Source organism: Plectropomus leopardus, chromosome 15 (genome assembly GCF_026936395.1).
Source record: "Plectropomus leopardus strain MGB_pleo_1.0 chromosome 15, ASM2693639v1, whole genome shotgun sequence".
Classification (NCBI taxonomy): Eukaryota; Metazoa; Chordata; class Actinopteri; order Perciformes; family Serranidae; genus Plectropomus; species Plectropomus leopardus.
Window position 1 is genome coordinate 9,247,637 of NC_142190.1, and position 26,454 is coordinate 9,274,090.

Below are 26,454 nucleotides of genomic sequence, written 5' to 3' on the forward strand. Positions count from 1 at the left end.
TTTGCCTTACTATAGCCTTGCCTTTTTGGTCATTTTTTTCGACATGCTAAATTCTGGTGTTTTGGTGCATTTTTGCAACTTTCTTTGCTATGGCATGTTTTGGCAGGCTAATTTAAGTTGTTTAAGGTTGTTTTCAGCTGTTTTTGGGAGATGTCAAATTTTGACATTTTGCCTTACTATAGCCTTGCCTTTTGGTCATTTTTTTCCGACATGCTAAATTCTGGTGTTTTTGGCGCATTTTGCAACTTTCTTTGCTATGGCATGTTTTGGCAGGCTAATTTAAGTTGTTTAAGGTTGTTTTGAGCTGTTTTTGGGAGATGTCAAATTTTGACATTTTTGCCTTACTATAGCCTTGCCTTTTTTGTCATTTTTTTTCGACATGTTAAATTATGGTGTTTTGGGCGTGTTTTTGCAACTTTCTTTGCTATGGTGTGTCTTGGCAGGCTAATCTAAGGTAATTCCAGATGTTTTCTGCTGTTTTTGGGAGATGTCAAATTTTGACATTTTTGCCTTACTATAGCCTTGCCTTTTTGGTCATTTTTTTTTCGACATGCTAAATTATGTTGTTTTGGCGCATTTTTGCAACTTTCTTTGCTATGGCATGTTTTGGCAGGCTAATCTAAGGTATTTCCAGGTGTTTTCTGCTGTTTTTGGGAGATGTCAAATTTTGACATTTTTGCCTTACTATAGCCTTGCCTTTTTGGTCATTTTTTTCGACATGCTAAATTCTGGTGTTTTACGCATTTTTGCAACTTTCTTTGCTATGGCATGTTTTGGCAGGCTAATTTAAGCTGTTTAAGGTTGTTTTGAGCTGTTTTTGGGAGATGTCAAATTTTGACATTTTTGCCTTACTATAGCCTTGCCTTTTTGGTCATTTTTTCGACATGCTAAATTCTGGTGTTTTGGTGCATTTTTGCAACTTTCTTTGCTATGGCATGTTTTGGCAGGCTAATCTAAGGTATTTCCAGGTGTTTTCTGCTGTTTTTGGGAGATGTCAAATTTTGACATTTTTGCCTTACTATAGCCTTGCCTTTTTGGTCATTTTTTTCAACATGCTAAATTCTGGTGTTTTGGTGCATTTTTGCAACTTTCTTTGCTATGGCATGTTTTGGCAGGCTAATTTAAGTTGTTTAAGGTTGTTTTGAGCTGTTTTTGGGAGATGTCAAATTTTGACATTTTTGCCTTACTATAGCCTTGCCTTTTTGGTCATTTTTTTTCGACATGTTAAATTATGGTGTTTTGGCATGTTTTTGCAACTTTCTTTGCTATGGCATGTTTTGGCAGGCTAATCTAAGGTATTTCCAGGTGTTTTCTGCTGTTTTTGGGAGATGTCAAATTTTGACATTTTTGCCTTACTATAGCCTTGCCTTTTTGGTCATTTTTTTTCCGACATGCTAAATTCTGGTGTTTTGGCACATTTTGCAACTTTCTTTGCTATGTTATGTTTTGGCAGGCTAATTTAAGCTGTTTAAGGTTGTTTTGAGCTGTTTTTGGGAGATGTAAAATTTTGACATTTTTGCCTTACTATAGCCTTGCCTTACTATAGCCTTGCCTTTTTGGTCATTTTTTTCGACATGCTAAATTCTGGTGTTTTGGCGCGTTTTTGCAACTTTCTTTGCTATGGCATGTTTTGGCAGAGTAATCTAAGGTATTTCCAGGTGTTTTCTGCTGTTTTTGGGAGATGTCAAATTTTGACATTTTTGCCTTACTATAGCCTTGCCTTTTTGGTCAGTTTTTTCAACATGCTAAATTCTGGTGTTTTGGCACATTTTTGCAACTTTCTTTGCTATGGCGTGTCTTGGCAGGCTAATCTAAGGTATTTCCAGGTGTTTTCTGCTGTTTTTGGGAGATGTCAAATTTTGACATTTTTGCCTTACTATAGCCTTGCCTTTTTGGTCATTTTTTCGACATGCTAAATTGTGGTGTTTTGGCGCGTTTTGCAACTTTCTTTGCTATGGCATGTTTTGGCAGGCTAATCTAAGCTGTTTAAGGTTGTTTTCTGCTGTTTTTGGGAGATGTCAAATTTTGACATTTTTGCCTTACTATAGCCTTGCCTTTTTTGTCATTTTTTTTCGACATGTTAAATTATGGTGTTTTGGCGTGTTTTTGCAACTTTCTTTGCTATGGCATGTTTTGGCAGGCTAATCTAAGGTATTTCCAGGTGTTTTCTGCTGTTTTTGGGAGATGTCAAATTTTGACATTTTTGCCTTACTATAGCCTTGCCTTTTTGATCTCTTTTTTTCGACATGCTAAATTATGGTGTTTTGGCGTGTTTTTGCAACTTTCTTTGCTATGGTGTGTCTTGGCAGGCTAATCTAAGGTATTTCCAGGTGTTTTCTGCTGTTTTTGGGACATGTCAAATTTTGACATTTTTGCCTTACTATAGCCTTGCCTTTTGGTCATTTTTTCAACATGCTAAACTATGGTGTTTTGGCGCATTTTTGCAACTTTCTTTGCTATGGCATTTTTTCGGCAAGATAATTTAAGTTGTTTAAGGTTGTTTGGAGCTGTTTTTGGGAGATGTCAAATTTTGACATTTTTGCCTTACTCCCGCCTTGCCTCTTTGGTCTTTTTTTTTCGACATGCTACATTCTGGTGTTTTGGCGCGTTATTGCAACTTTCTTTGCTATGGCATGTTTTGGCAGGCTAATCTAAGCTGTTTAAGGTTGTTTTGAACTGTTTTTGGGAGATGTCAAATTTGACATTTTTGCCTTACTATAGCCTTGCCTTTTTGGTCATTTTTCTACATGCTAAATAATGTTGTTCTGAGCTGTTTTTGGGAGATTACAAATGTTGACATTCTTGCTTCATTAAAGCGTTGCATTTTTGGTCATTTTTTTCGATACGCCAAATTTTGGTGTTTTGGGACGTTTTACAACTTTCTTTGCTATGGCGTGTCACAGTAGGCTAATCTAAGCTGTTTTCAGGTGTTTTCAGCTGTTTTTGGGACATGTTAAAATTTGACATTTTTGCCTCACTATAGCCTTGCATTTTTGGTCATTTTTTTTAACATGCCAAATTAAGGTTTTTTTCATGGCAAGGAGAAGGCGGTTCAGCAGGCACTGGAGGAACGCAGAGGAGAGAGGGAAGGAGGGTCTGAAAGCCCTCTGGGATGACATCAAACCAACTGTCAGAGGGCCTATCCCAGATGTACGCCAGCCAGTTATGGGGGGAAGGGGAAGGTGTCACGGGTTGGGCAATCAGCTGGGCAGAGTTTGGAGAATGCCACAACCCCGGCTTAGCTTTCTCATCATGGTTACATACGACACTCTGCCCTCCACCAGTGGCTGGGCACGGAGCAGGCCTGTGACCTCTGTCACGCCTCCCTCCAACACATGCTCGCAGGGTGCAAGGCTGCACTGACACAGGGCCGGCTCAGGTGGCGGCACAATCAAGTGTTGAGGAAACTGGCGGAGCTGGTGGAAAGAACTAGGCTGGAGGCATGTTAATAGACTCCAAGAGGGAACCAACTGCGGATCCACTTCCTTAGGGAGGGGGGATCTGCAGAGCCCTTTAATAGAAAACCAGCATCCAATGGGGTGGGGTGGAGGATGAAAGCGGACCTGGGTAGGCGGCTCATTTTCCAGCAGAGATCTGCGACCAGACATGGTGCTGTGGGCCACAGTCCCAAGATTGGTACTGCTGGTCGAGCTCACAGCGCCGTGTCCTGTCAAGTGAGAGTCACTTCCTGTTCAGTCAGGGTTACTGTCTGTCCAGTGAGTCATTTCCTGTTCAGTGAAAGTCACTTCCTGTTTAGTATGAGTCACTTCCAATTCAGTGAGAGTCACTTCCTGTTCAAGTCCTTCTAAGGGAGAGTCATTTCCTGTTCAGAGAAAGTCACTTCCTGTTCACTAAGAGTCACTTCCTATTTATTGAGGGTCATTTCCTGTTCAAAAATCACAAAAATGTCGTAGTATTGTATGGTGTCAAAAAATCACCCAAAATTGTCAAAGTGGTATGTCGTCCAAAAATCACCAAAACCGATATAGTCTGGTAGAACGTCCAAAAATGAGAAAAAACAACATAGTGTAGTATGTTGATGAAAAAATCAATAAAAAAAAAAAAAAAAAAAGACGTTGTATGCCATGGCGTGCAAAAATCACAAAACATGTCATAGCACAGCATGTCAAAAAAACAAACAAAAAAACATCATAGTATTCAAATTGCCAAAAAACATTTTTTTCTGTATTTTTCCACCATAGTGTGCTAATATTTTATTATTTATTTTGCTATTAAATTTGGTCTAACTGCTTTAATAAAGTATTGTTTCAACATTAAAGAAGGTTTTGTTGTGACTGACTGAGCCAGGTCACGACAGACATGCTATGACTTTCAGCGTAAATTATGAGATTTGGAAAGATGCCATGAAAAATTATCAAAAAGCAATTAAAGACGCACAGGCGTCGTTTTATTCTAACCCGATTTTATCAAACAAAAGTCTACCTTAAAATTTCAGACTGTCACCAACCCCTCCCCTCGCCTTTTTACCGATGCCTCACAGGAAACTTGAGTCATTAAAAAAAAAGAAAAAAGAATAAAGTTAGTGACATTAGGCAACAGATCATCCCCCCGACCATGTTTTACAACCACACTCATACACTGATTAACATTTTAGCAATTTTAACCCTATTTCAATGCCCATTTAATTGGATATTTTAACTCGTACGAATCCAACTACATGCAGCCTTGACAACATACCATCTCAATTTCTCAAAGAAGTTTTAGACACAGTTCGATTTTATCGATCATTAATCGATCATCGTTCACTTTTAAGTAGTTTTCAATTTCCATCTGCATTAAAACATGCTGTGGTCCAACCCCTTTCAAAGAAACCAAACCTCTCTAAAGTTTTAGAGAAAGTAGTTTCAACCCATATTTTAGATTTTATGAATCAAAATAACATCTTTGAGAAATTTCAGTCAGGTTTTAGAGCCCTACATAGCACAGAAACCGCCGTCTTCTCCCGTCTAGATTACTGCAGCTCCCTTCTGTCAGGCATCACTCAGAAACCCTCTATCATTATTCTCCTCTGTTGGTTTTACTCTTTAATTTTCTTAAATTGATTAATTTAGTTTTTTAACCGCTGGCCCTAACACTTTTATTCCTGTTCGTGCTGTACTGTTGTTTTTTTGCATACACTTTCTGTTCTTGCCTCTTAGTTTGAATGTCTATGTTTATTTTATTGTTGCCCGAGTTGCTGCATTCGCTTTGTTTTTTAAAGCACTTTGTAAACATCTGCTTTTAAAGGTGCTGTAGAAATTATTATTATTATTATTATTCAGTCATTTCTTAAGTTGGACTGCACCATCATCTATTAAGTAATAGTCAGATTAAAAATGTGTGAAAACACTACAAAAAGAGAACATTTCACACATTAACATTTTTCAATTTGAAGTTTAATGTTAATTCCATGCTGTGTTTCAGTAAGAATACAGATGGTACTTGTGGCTCCGGTGAGAATATCCAGTAGTACAAATCAGATTCACGTTACACATACCGAACAGAAGGAAGAGAGGAAATGAGAGGAGTAGGAGAGAGACAGAATTGAGACAAGGAAACCTGAAAGAGTCGGGGGAGTCAAGATACAGCAGGCCTCTATCTCCCAAACTTTTTTTTTTTTTTTAATACGGTGCCAATGCAAAACTGCATTATATTACAATCAAGAGTGTTGAGCATTCCCCTCCCACGCACGTTTTGTCTGCTAAAAAGCCATTACCGAACTATCTGCCATTAGCAAAAGCGCTACAGCCTCACAGCACATTACTTGGTCCGAGAGTGGACAAGGATAGAGGTCAGAGTGATGCTGGGGGGGGGGGTTATTCTGCTGTTTGTCATTAAAAAAAAAAAACCTATTGATGTGCTGAAAAAGCAGGTTTGGTAACCACAAAGTAAAGAGGGCACTTAGTTCTTCCTAAACGCTTTCACACATCCCTTTTAAATGTTCTATCGCCGCATTTTTTCCTCAATTTGCAAACTGAAATGTTTCGAAACTGACTAACAAAAGCATGGACGATAAATTGTTCATAAACACACAAATACAGGGAAAAAAAAAAGTTGAACAGCAAAATATTGTCTTTAAATAAACTCTTGCACGTGTGTTACAAATACAGGCAAGCGTACTTGGCAACAGATGATAGAGCAAAGTAAAGCAAAATAAAAACCGTAAAAGAGGACATGATCTTTAAAGGGTACAGGCTTGCAAAATGAGTCATTAAAAAATAAGGTAAAACTCCTGGGAAGTGGAAACGGAGAGCCGAGCGGGCCCTGGGCGGGACCGGGACATGACATGCATATGAGGAGAAAGGGTGAGACAGATGGTACAAATGGAGGGAAAGGTAGAAAGAGTGTGGGCTGCAGTATAAACCCAGTTGAAAATTGTGGCCGGGGACAGAAGCTAGTGCTGGGAGGAGAGAAACGAGGGAGGAGGAGGAGGAGGAGGAGGAAGAAGAGGGTTTGTCTTGTATTGTTCAGTCTCACTGGGTCTCTTCCTCCGCATCTTGCAGTGCTTCTTTGTTCTGTTCTTCACCTGAGATAATCAGAGAAATATAAATCAATGTAATCTCTAAACAGGCCACGAAACATTGTCAAACGGCAGCTAAATGCGGCTGCAGATCAGCCAGCAGACGCTCAGCTCTGCTGTGTGTGATGACGGAGAGCATTTTGTATTTCTGCGGTCAAACGCATGGATTCATATTTTTTCCACGTACTATATGAGTATACATTTTTTATGGTACACTTTACTATTAGTTATCTTTTTCTGTGATGGTATATTATGACATTTTCAGAACTATGATTTTTTTTTAACAACATATTATACTATGACCGATTTTCCTTTTATTTGACATAGTATACTGTGCTTTTTTTCAATATGCTATTCTATAACTTTTGTCATTTTTTTCTAACATTCTCTACTGACTTTTTTTCAACATATAATAGACTTTATTTTCCAATTTTTTTCAACTACTTCGACTTTTTCTACGTAATATACTACAACCTTTTTGCAGTATTTTTGACATACTATACTGTGACTTTTTGTTCGACATACTATACTAAAACTTTTTCTTGAAATACTATACGCTGACTTTTTTCCCACATGCTATATTATGACTCTTTTTTAAAAATATTATACCGACTTTTTTTTCCGTTTTTCTTACTATATCATGACTTTTTTGGGAAATACTCAACTATGACTTACATACTTTTTTATTTTTACATTTACATTATTACTTCTTTTTTAAACATACTTTTATTAGTATGTCTACATACTTCATTTGACTGACTTTTTTCAGTTTTTTTCAACTACTATACTTTGACTTTTTCAACACAATATACTACAATCTTTTTTTGACATACTATACTGTGACTTTTTCTCGACATGCTATACGGTGACTCTTCTTAAAAATATTATACTGACTTATTTTTTCTTACTTTTTCCTACACACTATATCATGATTTTTTGGGGGAAATACTCAACTATGACTTACATACTTTTTTTTTTTTTAATTTAATTCATTTTTACATTTACATTACATTTTTTACAATACTTTTATTAGTATTTCTACATACTTCATTTGACTTTTTCAGTTTTTTCGACACATTATACCATGACCTTTTCATTCTTTTTTGACATACTATACTGTGACTTTATTTTGACATAATATTCTATGACTTTTTATCGACATACTATACTCTGACTTTTTTAAAAAAAAATGTTTACATACTATCCTCAAATTTTTTTAACATATTATACTTTTTTTCCCTAGTTTTGTCAACATTCTATACTATGACATTTTAGTCACTATATTATACTACGACCTTTTTTAGTTGTTTCAATATACTTTACTTTTTTAAATCACTTCTTAAAACCTTTTTTTATAGATTTGCTTTTATGTGATGCACTTTGTAAACTCTGTTTTTAAAGGTGCTATATAAATAAAGCTATCATTATTATTATTATTATTATTATTATTATTATTATTATTATTATTATTATACTATGACTTTTTTTCAACATATTATACTACAACTTATTTTTCTAATTTTTCTGACATACTATACTATTTGTTTTTCCAGAATATTATAATATGATTATTATTTTTCTTTATTTTTAGTTTTTTAGACATACTATACTATGACTTTTTTCAACATCCTATACTATAGCTATTTACAAGATACTAAACTATGGCTATCTGACATACTATACTATGACTTCCTTCAGTTTTTTCTACATACTCTAACTTTTTTTGGGGCATACTATAATATGACTTTTTTCGTCATATAATACTATGACTTTTTTGTCATACTATACAAAGACTTATTTGGGTTTTTGTTGTTTTGGTTTGGGGTGTTTTTTTACACTTTCGTCAACATAATTTACTATTTTTTTTCAACATACTGGACAATGACTTTTATTAGTGTTTTAGAAATGCTACACTGACTTTTTAATGACATATTATATTTTATTTTTTTGACTTACTATACCATGACTTGTTTTGGACATATTGTACTTTGTTTTTTTGGAATCCTATCATGTTTTTGTTTTTTGTTTTTTTTCCACATGCTACCCTGACCTTTTTTACCATCCTATACTTTGATTTCTATGAACATAATAAACAATAAATTTTGGGTTTCTGTTTTTTTAATATGCTATTCCATTTTTTTCCCCAACATGCCACTTTTTTTCTACATACTTTTTTAAAAATGACACTATGACTTTTTTTGTCCTTTTTTCTACATGCAATACAGTGACATTTGTTAAACATACTACACAATGACTTTTACTATAATATATAATATAACTTTTTAAAAGGTTTTTTCAATATATCGTACTGACTTTTTTGACATATAGTTGAACTTTATTTATTTTTTATTGCCATGCTATTCTATGACTTTTTAATTTTTTCCCCCAATATATTATACTGACATTTTTCAACATATTGTACAGATTTTTTGCCGTGTTATATTATAACTTTTTTGTCACACTACACTATGACCTTTTTTTCTAACATGTTGTACAACTATTTTTTTGTTATTAATATTATTATTCGTTATTTCCACATGCTACACAATGACTTTTTACTTCAGTTAATCATATTATACGTTTCTGAGTTACAGGGATAAATGAATAATAAATAAACAGGGACTTGCAACAGTTGGGTAGAAAGCACGGTAACATTTGAAGCAGCAGAGCCCGACATATCATGACCTTTGGTTCCTTATATCATGACCCATCGTTCTAAAGTGAGAAAATACTTTTCCAATAATACAACAGAATCTCAAGTTTGGACTCAGTCTGTTTTAGTCGTCAATTAAAACTTTCAGAGATCATTTCTGCTTTGACTTAACTTTATACTTTTTTAGGTTTCAAATTAGATTTATTTTTAAAAGGGACAATAAGCAATATTTATCATAAATGCTGAATTTGACTACTTAAAAATCAGTCAACAGCTAAGAATTATTTTTATTAGCAATTAATCTGCCATTCTTTATTGATTGTTTGCCATATAAAATAGGGTTCAGATTTTTCACAATTACAATATTACTAAAGCCCAGTATGACATTTTAAAGTTTCTTGTTTATCTGACCAACTGAAGAGACGTCTAAAATCCTTAAGATTTCTATCAGATACAGATAAAGAAAAGATGAGCAGGTTTCCAGCTATTACAGTTACAGTCAGGTTAGAGTTAATTATGCAGTTTGTATCACAAACACAGTTTGTAGCACCGTTTGTCTTTGAACCTCGGTACTTAATACTGACACGATCATGTACCGGTACCAATTAATACTGCTTCTCGATACCCATCCCTAGTCTTGATCAACTGCCAAAATAAAATGTCATCATTGCTATGAAGTATTTATACTCAAACATTCAAACACTTCAAACATTAACCAGATATTACCATCTCTTCCAGCTAATGTACTGTGGTTTGGCACAAACCAACCCTATGCAGTTCCTTTACTCAGAGAGAGTAAAGGAGAGCAATATGAGAAAAAAAATCTGTGTTGTTATTTAATGATTTATGTGTATTTAAAAGAGGTGAAATGAAATTCTGGTGAGTTAAAATTAACGAAATACGGTCTTTCTTTTTCGAAATGATTGGGACCAGATCAAAAATGTGTTGATCAGTGGATAAGTCGGTCAATCATGCAGAAAAACAACATTTTGAGTTATACTCTAATGTTTACCACTAATTACGTCCACATGCAGTTTAGTGAGCAAGAATTAGTTCACAGTGTCTTCAAAACAAGCCATGATCAGATGCACTAAGGGGGTAAAATGCCTTGTGAACCTGTGCAACTGGTTGCTTAGAAAGGTTACCATAGAGACAGCACAGCCATCCGTGTAATGAAGAATTAAGAGGCACAAATAACAAAGGCTCAAGAATCCATCATGATTAAAATAGAAACCGTAACAGTGCTCATTAGCGCCATAGCTAACTGGGATGTGAGAAAGCCACAGGAGATGGAGCAGCAGCCTCTCATGCGGTTTCTACAGTTTATCTGTTATATCACACTTCAATAAGCTGTGTTCACAGGTTTCCAAACTCTGCCTCATTCAGGCAGGATCTGCTTTAACGCCCCTGTGGGCTGTGTTCAGTCATACTGACATGCAATGGTGGAGCCGAAGGGTGTCCGCAAGTTATTTCAGTCTATAGTTAAAGAATCACGACTTTATTCCCCATGTGGTAGAAAAATAAGCTGATGTGTTTGCTTATGTTTTCCTGTTTTTTAGAAGCCTATGGCTTTAAGCTAAAAATTTCTCATATATAAAAATCATACATTTAAAGACTATTTTTTTTTTGGGGGGCATTTTATGCATTCATTATATATAGTACTTCTATTATTAATGGCCTTTACCAAACATCATTTCCCCAGTACCCCAAAACCATTACCACCAACATTACAGACTGATATTTTGTGCAAAAACACATTAGACACAGCACTCTGCAAAACCCGTTCACATTGGCTTCTGTTTTAATCCGGATTTGAATCTGTCCTTGACATTTCACCAAGTTTAGGTTTATGTCACAAGAACCGATTCTTTGGTGCCAAGTTGATGCCAAAATTGTGGACCTGATGGGGTAGCATGTGCGCCTGCAAGTGTCCTGGTCGGCCATTATTTTCCACACGAAGAGGAAGAAGAACACCGGCCAACATGAAAGACCAACAACACGAGGAAACAGAGACGAGTGCAGCTGCAGAGACGGCTTCGCCTCAACTCATTGAAAAGAAAATGTTTTTTCTGCTGAGGTCAGCACTGTTTGTTTTGGGTTTTTTTTTTTTTACAAAACAAGGCATCAAGTGTCGATTTTGCACTGAGTGCTGCGTTTTTGCGTTTTTTATTCTGCTTTAAAATGTTCAACTTTGGGTAAAACGCTCAGTCACTCTTTACCCGCCATCCAATCACAGTGGAAGAGAGGTGGGAAAATAGTCTACCACAAAGACCAACAGTCACATCTTACACATCAAAGTGCTGCACAACAACACAGTATATGTTAATATACTGTGGGCCGTATATTACGACATATTTTCTCACCCACAAAATCTCATGAAACCAAAAAGACCAGTTTTTTACATTTGAGGTGAATCAACAGAGTTTAATAATAAAATTTAATTTTCTTGATAAAGGACTTTCTGCTTGAGCATGTGTGATTTGTTTTGTTTTCTACCCTGATACCAAACTGGAGCAGCAGCTAGCAGAAAGTGAAATCAGGACTTCCACGCAACCTTGCATGGCTTAGAGCTTTTCTGACTTGCGGACACCCTGAGACACTACAACACACACGTGCACACACAGCTCTCAAGTTACACTTCAGAAAAAGGTGGACAGCAGGTGAAAAACGAAAAGAACACACTAAAAGGTATTGTAGCTCCGTAATCCTTCAGAGCTGTGGACAAACAGGGATGAAGAGGCTATCATCACCTCTCACCTCAAAACATTCAAGAAAGCTGGACTTTGTAAATGTGAGCAAGTTAGTGAGGGATGTCGGGGCTGTGAGACAGAGAGCTGGAGGTGGAAAAGCCAAAGACGGCCAGGAGGAATGACTTACAAAATACACTTCTATAATGGAAGAGTGAAGGAAGAGGGCTGTCCTTAAGAATCTAGAGAAGAACCAAGAGATGAGAAGTTAGAGCAGCGTGTGAGTACTGAGCCTGACACAGAAACGAGGGAGAGGGCGTCTGATTTCAGACAAGCCAATGTAATGAGGGTAAAGGTTAGAGAAAAAGAGGTTCGGCAGTTTTTGACAGTTTTCTGGATATGGTATCAGCCTAAACCTAAACAAAAGTCTCTCAGAAGACGCAGCCAAAAGACAGTTGGGAGATTTGTTAAAAAGCAAGAGCTGATGGTACTAGTACGGACAAAAGCATCACTAGTATCACCCAAAAAGTAACTCAGAGATATTACTCGTCGATGCCGTATATTCATGAATCTATAGCTAGTACCGCGAGACGAACAAAACGGCTCACTCACCATCTCCCTGAACGTCTGAGGTCCATAGTGTCAAGTTGTCACGTAGCAACTGCATGATAAGTGTTGAGTCCTTATAGCTTTCCTCGCTCAGCGTATCCAGTTCTGCAATGGCGTTGTCAAATGCGTCCTTTGCCAACCTGTCAGCAGAGAAGATGCAGGACAACACCGTTACAAACACACACATAACAGTAAACTGGTGAATTTAATTGCATTTATGGAAATTCACAATCTACTGTTTGCAAAGTGCAATGTTTCTGAGAATAACCAACAGTGTCTGACAGCGGGGACTCAATATGTGGGATTTTGAGCCACAGCAGAAGGGAAGACAATTTGTTGTAATGTGGATTTAATTTACTCAATTACTGGATAGATGGAGTTTTGGCATCTACAGGACAGAAAAACACTCAAACGTCAAGTTTCTGACTGGCTAATAAATACAATATGTCTTATTTGTTTGCTTTAGAGAAGCTTTACTGTGTCCACCTTCCACTGAATTACTTTGTCTTGTCAATATGAGCAAGAAAATGAATATGCTTTATCAAGAGTTTTTTTTAATTTTATTTTTGGTGTTTCTGACTGTGAATGTGTGGGCCATAAAACCAAAACAATAATGCTACAACAGGCCAAAAGGTTCGGCAGAAAAAAAGGCCCGAGGATGCAGTGCAATCATGACAAGTTTGTCAGGTAAGTGTGACACAATTTCTTCGCCCTTTAAATCTTAGTTTTAAGCCATACATGACGTGTGCCTGGATTTGGGGTTTTCTCTAATGCCCTAACACTTTTAATGTCCAAAAATACTAGAATGACACCTTTTAATAGATATTAAAACATGCTCTATAACATAGGTAATTAAGCTAGAGAAAAATCTAAACATTTTAAATTGAAAATAACAGTTAAACAGACAATACAAAACAATCACTTACTTGCAAGCACGGTCAGGCGAGTTGAGGATTTCATAATAGAAAACTGAAAAGTTAAGGGCCAGTCCCAGACGAATGGGGTGCGTTGGAGCGAGTTCGATCAAGGCGATGTCGCTAGCAGCTTTGTACGCAACCAAACTGTTCTCTGCTGCCTCCTTCCTGTCGTTGCCTGTGGCAAACTCTGCCAGGTACCTGTGGTAATCTCCCTTCCTAAGCAGAGGGAAAAACACAGTCAGATGCATATCTGCTTACACACACGTGCATTACAAACCCATATTATAACAACAGGTTCCAGAGCAGAGATCACTAAAGTCGCATTAAACTCATAAACAAACGTCTAACAGTCCGGCACATGTGTGCAGTGCAGTTTGGAGCATGAACTCTTGCAACAGACACACCTGTAATGCTGAACAAGCCTATTGAATATTTACATTGTTTAATACTGAGTTCCATAATAAAGCATTGTTTGTTTTCCAATAATTATTAATGCTGAGTTTTCAACTTTCAAAAATGAAGCCTCAATATATTTGAATCTTTTTCTGACATTATTTAGTATTGTTTTCTCAACCCATTTCTATTTTCAACTGAGGCAACATGAACGCGCAGTCCTGTATGTAAAGTTTAAGAGACATATCAACATCTACAGCCAACATCATAATCATACTGAGCCGAGAGAAATAAATCATCCTACTCCAGTTAAAAGAAGTGCAGTGCAAAGAAAATGGTGGGTAAAATATTCTTATGTGATAATGTTTAATCTGTTCTAAAGTTGAGTACAACCATTAATTTATTTATTGAAAATGTCTTTAATATTCTTTTTATTATATTTAATTATATTTTCCAAAAGGACAATGAGCCTCTAAATGCATCTAAACTCTGCTGGGCCTACTTAAAGGTAAGGAAGAAAAGGTGCCTGCTTGCATTCCTCCGTCAGCCACCAAACCTAATTTTCACGGATCATTTTGTGGAATATTTGAAAAAGGGACTCTGTGTCACTCTAAATAAGATTATTGACAAATGTAGGTGTAAGTGCATATTGTGATTAAAACTGAACAAGACATTTTTGACATTCAACAAAATACTTTGGTATAAATGTACACACAAGACATGACTACACAACAGCTAATTAAAAACAGTAATGCAATGACAAAAAACACAACAACTCTGCTTTTTGGTTAATGTCTAACAGCCGGACTTCAAACAAAAACAAGAATTAAGGACAAGTGTGTAGGATTTAAAAGCATCTACTTCTAATGCGTGCCGAGGGAGGAGAACTACAGAATCTGGAGAAACGGGAAAGGCCCTATCTAGCGTCAGCGTTTGGTACGTGTGTTTTGGGCTAACGTAGAAACAACATGGTGAACTCTGTGGAAGAGGACCCGCTCTGTATGCAAATACAAATGGTTCATTCTGAGGTAACAAAAACAAAATGATTCTTAGTTTCATGTGATTATAAACTAATCAGGGCATACTTATGGATTAGGGCTGGGCCATATGGCCTAAAAATATTTTTAAATAATTTTTCATTTTTTCACACCAAATAGATTTTTAATTTTAATGGATTTTGTTTTTGTTTTGTTTTTTAAAACAAACTACAAATGAGGAAGAAATTACTCAAAACAAGTTTTGCTTTAAATTTTAGCAATAAATGAACAAAGACAAACTGAAAGATATCTGGCTTTAAGTCAGTATTGCATATTGCAGTTTTGCAGTTGAAGCCCAAAGACAGCGGTGGAGAAAGTTAAAGAGACAATATAGATTTTTATTCTAAAAAATGTCCTAAACCACAAGTTCTAATTAATCAATAAAATAGATTTTTCACCCAGCCGTACTATGGATATTATATTCCATTTCTGCCAATACATCCCCCTAAATCCTGCACACTGGACCATTAAAGTATGCAAACATTACTGTGAAACAGATGTGTGCAGCAATCGGTGTTCTGATTCTCCTTTTGTATATTCAGGGAAATAACCTAGAAAATCGTGTTCATGTTCAGCGTTTGTTTGCTTTAGTAATGTTAGTGCTACTAGAGAGTAAAACAGGAAAAAAATTATATCACTCCTTTGCCTGATTCCTTCGCTAAATCAAACTGCAAGTGTGCCTAACCTTAATGCGTAAATTGGTAAAATAAACAGAAATACACACACATTTATAAGATAACATACATTTTGTAGTAGAAAACCTTAGATTCTCCCGTGGTTGCAGCTAAGATGAGGTGCTTGTCCAGTACATCCAGAATATCATTGCAGATTGATTTCAGCTCTTTCTCGACCTGCAGACCAAAACAAAAACACACACAAACACTGCTGTCAATGGTGTGTGTGGTCACACAAAAGCGTAACAAAATGTACTTTGATTATTAACAGTGGAAATTCAGCTACACAAAGCTAATGCAATTAATATAAGTTTTAATGCAAAATAAGCTCAGATTTGATATTTCAAAATTGAAAATTAATTTATGTCTGTAAGTTGCGAATTGCAGCAACTCATTTAAAAAGCATCAATAATTCTTCGTTTTGTATTTCCAGTACAGAGTACAGAAGTCTGTCTTCTGCCACAAAAACAACACAGAGATACACAGGGCAGCTTTTGGGCCAGTCCCCGTGGAAGCATTTGTCAGAGTAAAGCGGACAGTGTGACTCTGTTTCAGGGTCAATGTCAGACATCTAAATCTGACATTTTTAACATCACTATATGGCAGCGTGTCCTTGTAAATAAAACAGCTCTTCCTCTGGATACTGCCTTTGCTGGTACAAGTTAGCGGCGAGTGAGTTTTGTAAGTAATGTAGTTGGTAACTCCTTTGTTTTCACCTCTAAATGAGCAGTTAAGAAAGGTACACTTGTTCAGCTATTTAAATACAGAAAATATTAGACTGCCATTTCAGTCAGTATAATGCATTTCCAGTATCAATGCGTGGATGGCATTTTAGATGAGTCTGAATTTTATATATACTGGCAGAATTGAAGAGAACTTGTGCAAAACAGAGTAGACAGAAGAAATACAATATAAAGGCCAAGAGGGTCAGTGACAGTGAAATATTAACAGTCAGTGGTCCTCATGAATTCCCCCTGTATCAGAGGTCTGCTATTTAATGCAAAAAGTCACATATCAAACAGATATTGAAATAAAGAACATAACACATGTATTCAGATGAAATTCTCAGCGATATCATCAATGTGTGGTTTGAGTAAAGTGACAAAAACACAATTCTCACACAGTGGAGTTTGGGTAAAATCCATCACCGTACATTAAGTCATATAAAAATGTATTCCCCCTCATTAAATGAGTGGACGGTTACTGTGCTGCACTGCACTCAGTGGTGCCGCCAGTGACAGGGAGTTGCTTTGCAGCAGAAATGAAAAAGGAAAAAAAAAGTGATTTCAAGTTGATTCATGGCTGCAGCCTACCTCATTATTTCACTCAGACAAGTGTTACTGGACTGTGAAATCTCAACATTTCCTCTCAGAGTGGAGAGGTCAGTGAAGGAGAGCTTAAAGAGCCCTGCCAAAAGGGGAGAAGCATCTCTGGCAACTTGCCTTCTAGATATGGTAATTAGATTATCTGAGAGTGCACCAACTACACTTATCTCCATGACATAAGAAAAGGTAGGCGGCAACATTAAGTTCCACTTAAGAGTTTGTATTTTCATTATTTAGTCCCATTCAGGACTTTGTGAGCGTTAGAGAAATTTGCTCTATGAATTATTTGAAGAGAATCTGTGAATACAACAGAGATAACAATGAAAACTTTTGCTCCAGTTTCCCACCAGCAGCTAATTGAAACTAAGTCAGTGTGTTGCAGCAAAATTCACAGGGGACTGTTAATGCTTTATTGGGATAAATTGCAGACATCAGCACAGAGAGATTGCAGCTGAGCGGTGTGATTTGTTTCACCAATACTTCTGCCTGGCAAGTGCAAAATGGGCAGAAAATGGACTGCTGCCTGTCAAGGTTTTCAAGTTTTTAACTATTTGGCTTTAAATTACTTATGAATGTCTTCAATTTAAGAAACATGTCAAAATGAGGGGTCTTGTCTATATCAGCATTTTATTTCAGTGATTACTAATAAAATTAATAAATGAAAAGGTGCGAGTATTACACTCAGCCAACACCAGGGGTGGCAGTCTGCAATACATGCAAAGAAACTGTCAGCATGAGAGGAAGTTTTACTCTGCAAAACCACAGGGAGCTATTTTTTATGTTTATTATAAATTTTCACTTGACTTTATAAAAACAGTTGCTGTGAAATTATTATATATGATGTTTACAGTTTTAGTTTTGATTAAACATTTGCTAAAGGCATTTAAACAAAGTTCTGTGTTGGAGTTTGTTATATTCCAAATTTTAAATTTCGACAGAAATATTGTCATTTTAACTGTAAATGCATATCGGCTCCAAATATTGGTTATCAGTCTTATTCAGTGCTACTAATCAGTATCTTAAAAAACAATATCGGCCGACCCTTATCAAAATGTTGCATAGACATCACAATTTTCATGATCAAAACTTTAAAGCTCAGAAAACTTCAAACGATACAATCTCACAAAGCTTACAACTGAGAGTAACCAGCTGGCAAATGTACGTTCAGGACAGTGATACTCACCGTTTTCCTGTATTCGCGGATCATCTTTAGTTTGTCCTCTCCGCCTTTGTTTTCTTCTTTCTGTTCCAGGCTGCTGATTATCCTCCAGGAAGCTCTTCTGGCACCGATCACATTCTTATATGCTACAGACAGCAGGTTCCTCTCCTCCACCGTCAGCTCCACGTCCATGCTGGCCACTTTCTTCATCGACTCTACCATTTCTGAAAGACACAGACACAAATGACATGAGGCGTGGGCTTCTCAAGTCCCTCTGCACCAACAGTAACATTAACCTGAACACTGTGTGACAGCAAATGTTGTTGATGTTGCAAAGCATCAGGGTAAGAACATAAATGTGCCTACTCTGAGGGGTTTTCTCCCCTCCATAAACACACTATTTCATCACAGGAAAACAAGATGGCATTTTCTAGACTTTATTTAGATTTCACATTTAGGAGTTTGTCTGGTCAAGTTAGTTTAATAGTTACTGAGTCTGTGGTATGTCCAATATTATTAGCTTTTTTTTTGTTTATCACAGATCTATTATATTGCAAATGTATTAATAAATATGGTGAAATTTGCCAAACGTTGGCTGGGCATTCCTATGGCAGCCCAGTGCTAGTGTCAAATGGTGTTTTGACCAAACATTAGGCCATGCAGTGGGTCTGTGCTGTCATAAATCGACTGAGGCCTCTGACAGGTGACACCATTCTCCACCTTTGACCTTATGTACCTTTTTAACTACCTTTGGATCCTACTGAGCCCCAGCAGAGAGCAGATACAAGACGGCTTGATGAAGCCTTTTATCTACTTTGCATCTGCTTAGGCTGAAACATGGACTGGTTCCATTATGATAAAGATGTTGGTATTAATTCTTAAATATGCTGATTTAAACAGGTTTGTGGAGGGTTCCTGCTTACTTCTCAAACACTATTTGATTGATCTGCAGGTTAGCTAATGTGCCTAGATGTGCAGTAATGCTCCAACAAAGATGGTGAAGAAGCAGACTGCAGACTCGAGAACACGGATGTAAACAATGCTGGATTTAAAATACTTAAAACATCAGCTTTGCTTATGAGAAATGCACTCAATGGATTAGATAAACTTCAACACAGTGTTTTTGGAGAGTAATACTGAAGGAAAACACCTTTGGTTATATAAAAGTAAAACTCCATAGGGCACCTTTAAGGGTTACTTATGCACGAACAATGTAACTTTTAACTACACACATTTGAGTAACTAATTGTTGGACATATTTTCTATTGTTTTGGTTTACTGCAACTGATTAGATTTTAAATGAAACAATGAATACATTTTTTTTAAAATGCTGAATTTCTGTTTTTTGGGTATTTGCATTTATATTAGTTGACATTTTTTCATTGAAGCTTCTTTCTACTGAATAAATAGCCCCGATTAAAACTGCTGACAGTGTACTCTGGATCACCCAGAGTTACAGGAACATTGTGTCTGGAAAGAAATGTTCCCATTGAATCTTTAACGTATTTTTTGGGTTTTCAGCATCAAAAGAAAAAAATATTCATTAATATCTATTGCATTGTAGAGCTCTTCCAAGGCATTAACCTCAAACGCAGCAAATAAGACCAAAAAACTATCTGCATGGCTGAATACCACTTAAAGGTAAATGTGAAAACATGTTTTGTAATTTGGGAGAGTATTAAAAACCCTCTCCTCCATTATAAATATTGGCATTTTGGGGCACATAACTCAATTTTCTTAATTGAAAATAAGCACATCCTCCTTCTATTAACAAAGAGTTAAAACCACAGTGTAGAGCCTTGAAAGGTTTCTGTCATCCTCAGTGTTTCATTAATGGAGTGCCTGGGACACTGCCCAGGTATAAACTCTTCGAATGCAGAGATTCACCACCTATGGACACCTATGATGGGATACGGGGAATGGAGCCAGGACAACGAAGCAGAGGGCTGAGCTAGAATAATGTGATGTCTTTCCTGCACTTCTACATCTCACGTCCTCAAGGTGATTCAGTAGGATGTGTGAAAAAATGAATACAGAATCCGGGGGTGAAATGGCACTGAAAACAATCTGACACTTCACTCTGAATGAGCTACTAATTAGCACAACAAGCTGTTTCCCTGGGGATTAATAAAATACAAACACAACATGGGGCCTCTTCAACCAAATAACAAGGAGCCACTCAAGAGGCACAGAGGGGAAAATAAACATCAAAACTGCAATTGTTGGTAATATATTTTATGACATTTCTAGATAAACCTGAGAACATATGAAACATTATACTACTATGCTGAATGTGAAAATGCAACATGATATCTCATGAAGTAGCATCATGTGCGGTACGCTGCTGAAACAAGAATATAGTGGTTCAAATAAAACTGTGACTCAAGCTGCAGAAAAGTCACGCCTTCCATGCTACCCTGGAGGTAAGAGCAGTGTGCCAATCGCTCGGCTTTTAACTTCACAGACAGGGTGTTATCTGTTGAAGCCAATAGCAGGGTTCTACGCAGCATGCTGGCGAAACCCGATACTCGATGGTTTCAAGCCAGGAGGAGCACTATGCTGCTTTGATCACTTTACCCTCCAGCCCAGCCTGCACTCAAATACACTCAATGACCTCTCTGTGCCTTTTAAAAGCATTTTCGCAGCATTACAAGCTCCACAGATCTATTGAACCCATCACAATCACTGCTCGACCTACTAGCTGACAAACCGGCCTTCATTAGGCCTTCTTTGGACAACATAGAACGAGACTGAAAACGTTGATTAAAAAAAACAACAACATGTAGTCTATGCAATAAAAAGCAGTCCTCTTCAATCTCTCACTATATATTAATTCAGCACCAGTAACAGTGAAACAATTATTTAAGTGTTACAAAGCTAAGATGGCAATTGTGTTATTTTAAGGATTAAATTTGTCCCCTTTGATGCATGAACAACCTGCAATATTTCCACTTCAGGGAATAAAAAATAGACATTTAATGCAACAAAGATCTCCAGCTTATCACTTTATCCTTATTTTTTAAGCAAGACTTTGGTCCTTTTTCTACATTCAAGGATGTAGAAAGTGTACTGCAATGTTGAAAAAAACTGTCTTTATGTTCTATTTATCAAAACGTGTCCACATCAGCCAAGCATCAACATTTGACTGAGATATTATGACTTTTCTTAATAGCTGTCATTATAACTCAGCTTTTTTTGTGTAAACTGAAAATGCACACACAAATGTGGATGGCAACGTACACACTGATAAGTGAGTTACTTTTCAGCTGCATCACTGTGGTGCCAATGTCCACTCAAAACATCAAAAAGAGACAAATTCAAACAACATGTTCTCTCTCTGCAATCCAGGAAATAGAAACACCTTTAAAAATAGCACAGTGTTTGTTTATCATTGACCCATAAAACTAATTATAAATGTGTCTTCATTGCCAAGACACATGAGTGATGAAAAACATTTAAAAGTAGACCAGGTGCAAAGCAGAGCACAGCCTGACACATCTGGTTGGACACTGACACATCGAAAAGCAGCTGCAGCACAGCTTCAACACAATGCAGCCACATCTAGTGGGCATTAGGTGTAAGAGTTTTATGGCTTTATAGCACAACAGGACCATACTGGGGGTTTATGATCAATAACAATGACAAAAATAAGAATAGTCCAGCTGCTTTGGAGATTTTTTTTTCCTGTGGTGGGGACATTTCTGTAAGACAGGTGAAGCTGTGACAACTAAAGTCCGAGACGGACAGTTAAACAACACACACCTGACAATTCACACAACTTTTTTTTAAACTGCCAGTGCTGCTATACATCAAAATGAATGGGGAGAGGCTGCAGCAAATGGAAAGCAGTCACTGTGGATAATGTTGGACAGACTCTCAGGCGGAGCAGAGCCCTCTCTAAAGCTGACAAAAGTTACGTTTTCTCCGATAATGGGGGCAGACGAGCTAACTACCTACATTACACAGGCAGCTTACTGACTGTTAGTGTTAAAAGAAATAGTCAGTCAATTGACTGACTATTGACTGACAGAATTATAATTAAATCTTTTAATCATTTCGGTACATTGCAGTGCAAAAATATAAACAGAGAAAATGTGCACAGATCACTCCGATATTAAATCTGACAGATATTGACCTCCAGTAACCTACTTGTATACATGTGTGGTGTGTGTGCTATGGGCATAAACTGATGCAACGCAACGTGGTCAGTGTCTTGCAGGGCCATGTTGGTCAAGAAAAGATATGCTGCGGCGAGCAGCTGTGCACATTCCTGCTTTATTCGCCCAACTTCTCAATTCTGATCATTCAAAATATTGTAAAAATGCATATATTGACCACTGATCGACCATCGTCTGTCCCAGAAGTCAGACCAGAAAGTCCGTGACAAGAATCAAACAGCAGCTCACATCAGCAGCTAATGCAACAAGCATTCACTCTCTGCTTTTCCGAAAAAGGTTTTTTTCAGGGTGTGGTGTCTGATTTCATTCAATGTTTTTTTTCTATTTTACAGACACAAAATTCTAGTACTTCTATACTGCTCATAGAAAAGATAATTTAACTTACTACAGAGCCAAGGAAGAGCATGCTGATCATCGGCTATGGCAGCATTCACTGCATAACATTATGGTAAATTTACAGACAGACTTCCAATCACATAATGGCAAAGAAAAGATACATCTATGTGAACCCATGGCTGAAATTGTTTTTTCAACCACAAATCACATAGTAGCAACACTCTCTTCTCCTCCTTCTTCTGTTCACTATTGGTGCTACACCTCTCAATAAATTAACCCACACCACCATACAGCTGCATGACAGTGAGTGCTGGCCTCACTGAAGTTAATTACAACCAACACAAAACTAACTTCACATTTCAGACTTTTAATGTTTTAAGTCCTGTCCACTTCATCTACGTGACTTTTTCTGCCACAACACAAATTCAGACTTTAAAAGTCTGGCTAGAAAATACTGTTAAATATGACTGACAACCAACTCCAAATGAAGACACCAATTTAAGGCCAAATCACCAAAAAACTTTCTTAATATGCAATTTAGGGTCTTATATGCATAATAAAAAGCATTTAAAAAATCACCACACTTTAGCCTCAATCCAAATTCGAAATACTGTCATTTTAGTGTTTTCAGTTTCCTGAAGCTGGGTTGATTTGAGCGAGATTCTCGCCAATCCATATCACATGATATGGATAAAACCAATCAAAAATTCAAATGTGTCAGTTGATACTAATTTAACATGCCAAATTGAAATCCCTCAGTACCCTCAGTAGATGTAATGTTGCCAAATGTGGCAATGTCATTCTGGCGGGTTTTAAACTAACGTAACATTATATGCGCTGCACACAGTGTTTGTACATGTTACCTGGCTTTTACCAACGTTACACAGATCAACACCGGTGAGTAATGGGAAGGAAAGAAAATAATAATTAATAACTAATTTGGCACTAGCGTTAGCTTACTCTACAGCACCATTATTTATCACTGCATTCATAGTATTTATAACAAATGGGTGCATCTCAGCTCGTGCTAAGTTATGCTAGCTGTATGCTAAGGTAATATAAATAATAAGACATTTTGTAAACTGACCACCTTGTGACAGATTGAAATGTATTATTTTGATAATTTTAAAGTTCCGAGTCAGGACTGTGTCAGAAGACTGTTGACAAAGGGTGGTTTTAAGGAGGTGTCAATCAAAATGTGATCTGCCACGCCCACACAGTCTGCAGAAATGCTATTATTCTCAAAAGGAGCTGTTTTGAACTTAGTTTTCTAATTGATGGGAACATTTAATTTCCCCCTTATTTTTGTAGATACTTAATGAGACACTCAACTTTGATATAATATATGCATTCTTACTATTTCAAGCCACATTTCCAGAGGCTATAAGAGTCCCTTTGATCTGGGTGCAACGGCCTTGTTTTTATTTTTTTTTTTTTAACTCTTGTAGTGCACACTGATTAGCTGGTGCAAACGGTTTTATTTTTTTAAAAAAAAACTTGTAATGAGACAGAATACAATGATTTTGATGAAATATCAAGTTTTTTTAACAGAGGCAACTGATGTGTCAATGGACCTTCGAAAATCTAATGATGATTTCTGTTTTAACAGATTTGGACTTTGATAGGTGATTTAATTATCTAAAGAAATCATGATGTCTACACATTTGAAAGATTTTTCCTTAGAAAGCAAATACAAAACATAAGCATTAAAATTTTAATTACCCTCACCTACGCCAGAATACAAAATAAGATCCTCCCCTGAGCTTAAAAATATATTTGACATGCCTCCCCCTTTTCGCACCACTCCCTCCCACCATCTTAAGTAATGAACAGTCCCTGAGTACACAGAAATTAGTATTAGTAATTTAGTAATAGCAATAAGTAGTGTACATAACAACAAGTTGTTACGAAGTAATGTTTCTCTTAAATTCCACTTGCAGCCAACACGATACGCATAAGTTAAATCACATTATGACTACAACTGCTTTGTCAGGCTGCAACTATCTCCAAAAACACCCGGTGGGGGCGGTTCGTTAGCATGAACTCTGGCACAATTATCGGATGTATTTGTCCACTGCTCCTTGTATCGGATTGATCCTGACTCTGCTAGCTAATCCTCCAAAATCACAAACCCAAAGTCATGTTTGCTAGGGTGTGTACGTTTGCCACATCGTATTTCTGAATGGAGTTTGGCGTGACGCGTGTCAGGGCTGAAGAAAGGCTAGCTAGCTAGTTAGCAATTTAGTTAGCTAACTAACGCTAGTAGGGGGACTAGCTTAGCTCAGCGGCTAACGCGAGCTAACGTTAACCAGTTACGACTAAACGCGCTTTTCCGACAACCAAACGCGTTTCTCCTTTGCGAGTCAAAAACTATCGATTAAAGCATTCGGTTATTCATTCGGTTTGACGAAATCTCCGCCATTTTGTCTCTCACCCAACAAATCCATGTGAACTGCTTTACCTGCGTCTCCGAGCCCCCCTGCGCAGGGAGGCAGGGCGGGGGAGAGGGACCGGGCTTTCTGCGATGACCGTTGTTAATGCGGACACTTACCGTCGTATCTCTCCGCTTGTTCGGCAAGTTTTGCCTGGTATACTAAGTTCTCTCTATCCGCCATGGTGGTGGGGCTGCTCGTGGCGTCCCAGTGGAAAGGGAGGATTATCGGCTGCTCGGCGATTCCTGGTGGTGGATCAGCAACGGCACCGTCGCTCCGCTGAACTGAAGAACCACCGGTAGCACTGGAGGAAAGATGGCGGCGTTACTCCATCCGGGAAACCCACGCAGCAGTCTTCGTCCACGCCCACTCCCTCCTGCCAAATCCCGAAATAAACCACTTTCCCAGATTACCCCAACAAAGTCAGTCAAACAACGGCAAATCCAGCGTGAAGCGGTTTTAAATTCATTTAACATTCCCATGAGTCGATATTTTTATAAAATTGGAGCAACTCTTTAATTCGGCATACATTCAAAGCACAAATAAGATTTTTTTGGACTATGGTTTATGAGGGACTGTTCTTTACCTGTTTGTCCTTGAGCCGCCCAAATGGCGAAAAATGCACAATGCTCCCTCTGCAGTAAAATCGTTGATAGATTTTCAAAATGTTCCCCCTGGTGTTTGGAAGTTAACCCTTTGAAACCTTAAAAAAATCGGCCTCTTCTTTCAAAAACTGTGGAAGAAGGCGATGAGCAACGAAAGAAGAAATTACAAAAAAAAAAAGCAAGAACAAAATTGAAAAAAGTACAAGAAATTACCTGAAAATTTGTATAAAAAAGACATGCACGTTTTAAAAAAAATGCTCATAATAATAATAATAAACTTTATTTGTATAGCACCTGTCATACAAGAATTGCAGCCCAGTGTGCTTTGCAAGAAAGAAATTAAATGCACCAAGTGCTTCACATCATAACTAAGAGACAAAAAGGCATAATAAAACCTGCACGTAAAAATAAAATAAAATCATAATAGAATACATAGAATGCATCTTCAAATGGATAAATCCACTTGATGATACTAGTAAATGTAAGATAAAATAAGGATAAAAATTTAGTGCACAGAATGCATAACATAAAAACTAAATAAATAAAATATAGCCTGCTGACATTATTGAAAAAATATGCATAAAAACAGAGTATATAAAATGCATAATCATGTAATCCTCTTGTTACATAATTTTAAACATGTAATTACGCTAATTGTAGTTTTCCCCTAGCTTTTTTCTCTTTTTCCCTTGACATTTTAGCTTTTTTTTTTAAAAATAAATGTCTAATTCTACAAATTTCTTATAATTTGTGAAACATTTATATCAAGTTGCTTGCTGCCTTTCCCCCATGTTTCTGAAAGAAATGAAACCAGTAGCCTATGCTCAGGGTTTAAATGTTTAAATACTTGTGAATGGCACCTGAAAGCAGCACATGGAAAGTGATGTCGCCCCACATTTCATAGGGTTATAAGTAAAAACCTGAATACA

At 37.0% G+C, this 26,454-nt stretch overlaps 1 protein-coding gene across 2 annotated transcripts; it reads right to left on the reverse strand.

The window, feature by feature from the left end:
• Positions 1-5,378: 5,378 nt before the first annotated feature.
• Positions 5,379-25,264, reverse strand: LOC121952304 (14-3-3 protein epsilon). 2 transcript variants are annotated; one of them, XM_042498886.2, is made up of 7 exons: positions 25,040-25,264; positions 17,999-18,198; positions 15,561-15,667; positions 13,396-13,602; positions 12,473-12,609; positions 12,051-12,102; positions 5,379-6,526 (listed from the first exon to the last, which is right to left on the reverse strand). In XM_042498886.2, the coding sequence occupies exons 1-6, from the start codon at positions 25,101-25,103 to the stop codon at positions 12,095-12,097; spliced, it is 723 nt and encodes a 240-aa protein (XP_042354820.1). In that variant the 5' UTR covers positions 25,104-25,264; the 3' UTR covers positions 5,379-6,526; positions 12,051-12,094. The 2 variants fall into 2 exon arrangements, with proteins under 2 accessions (XP_042354820.1, XP_042354819.1); XM_042498885.2 differs by lacking the exon at positions 12,051-12,102 and having other exon boundaries at positions 25,040-25,262.
• Between the last annotated feature and the right edge of the window lie 1,190 nt (positions 25,265-26,454).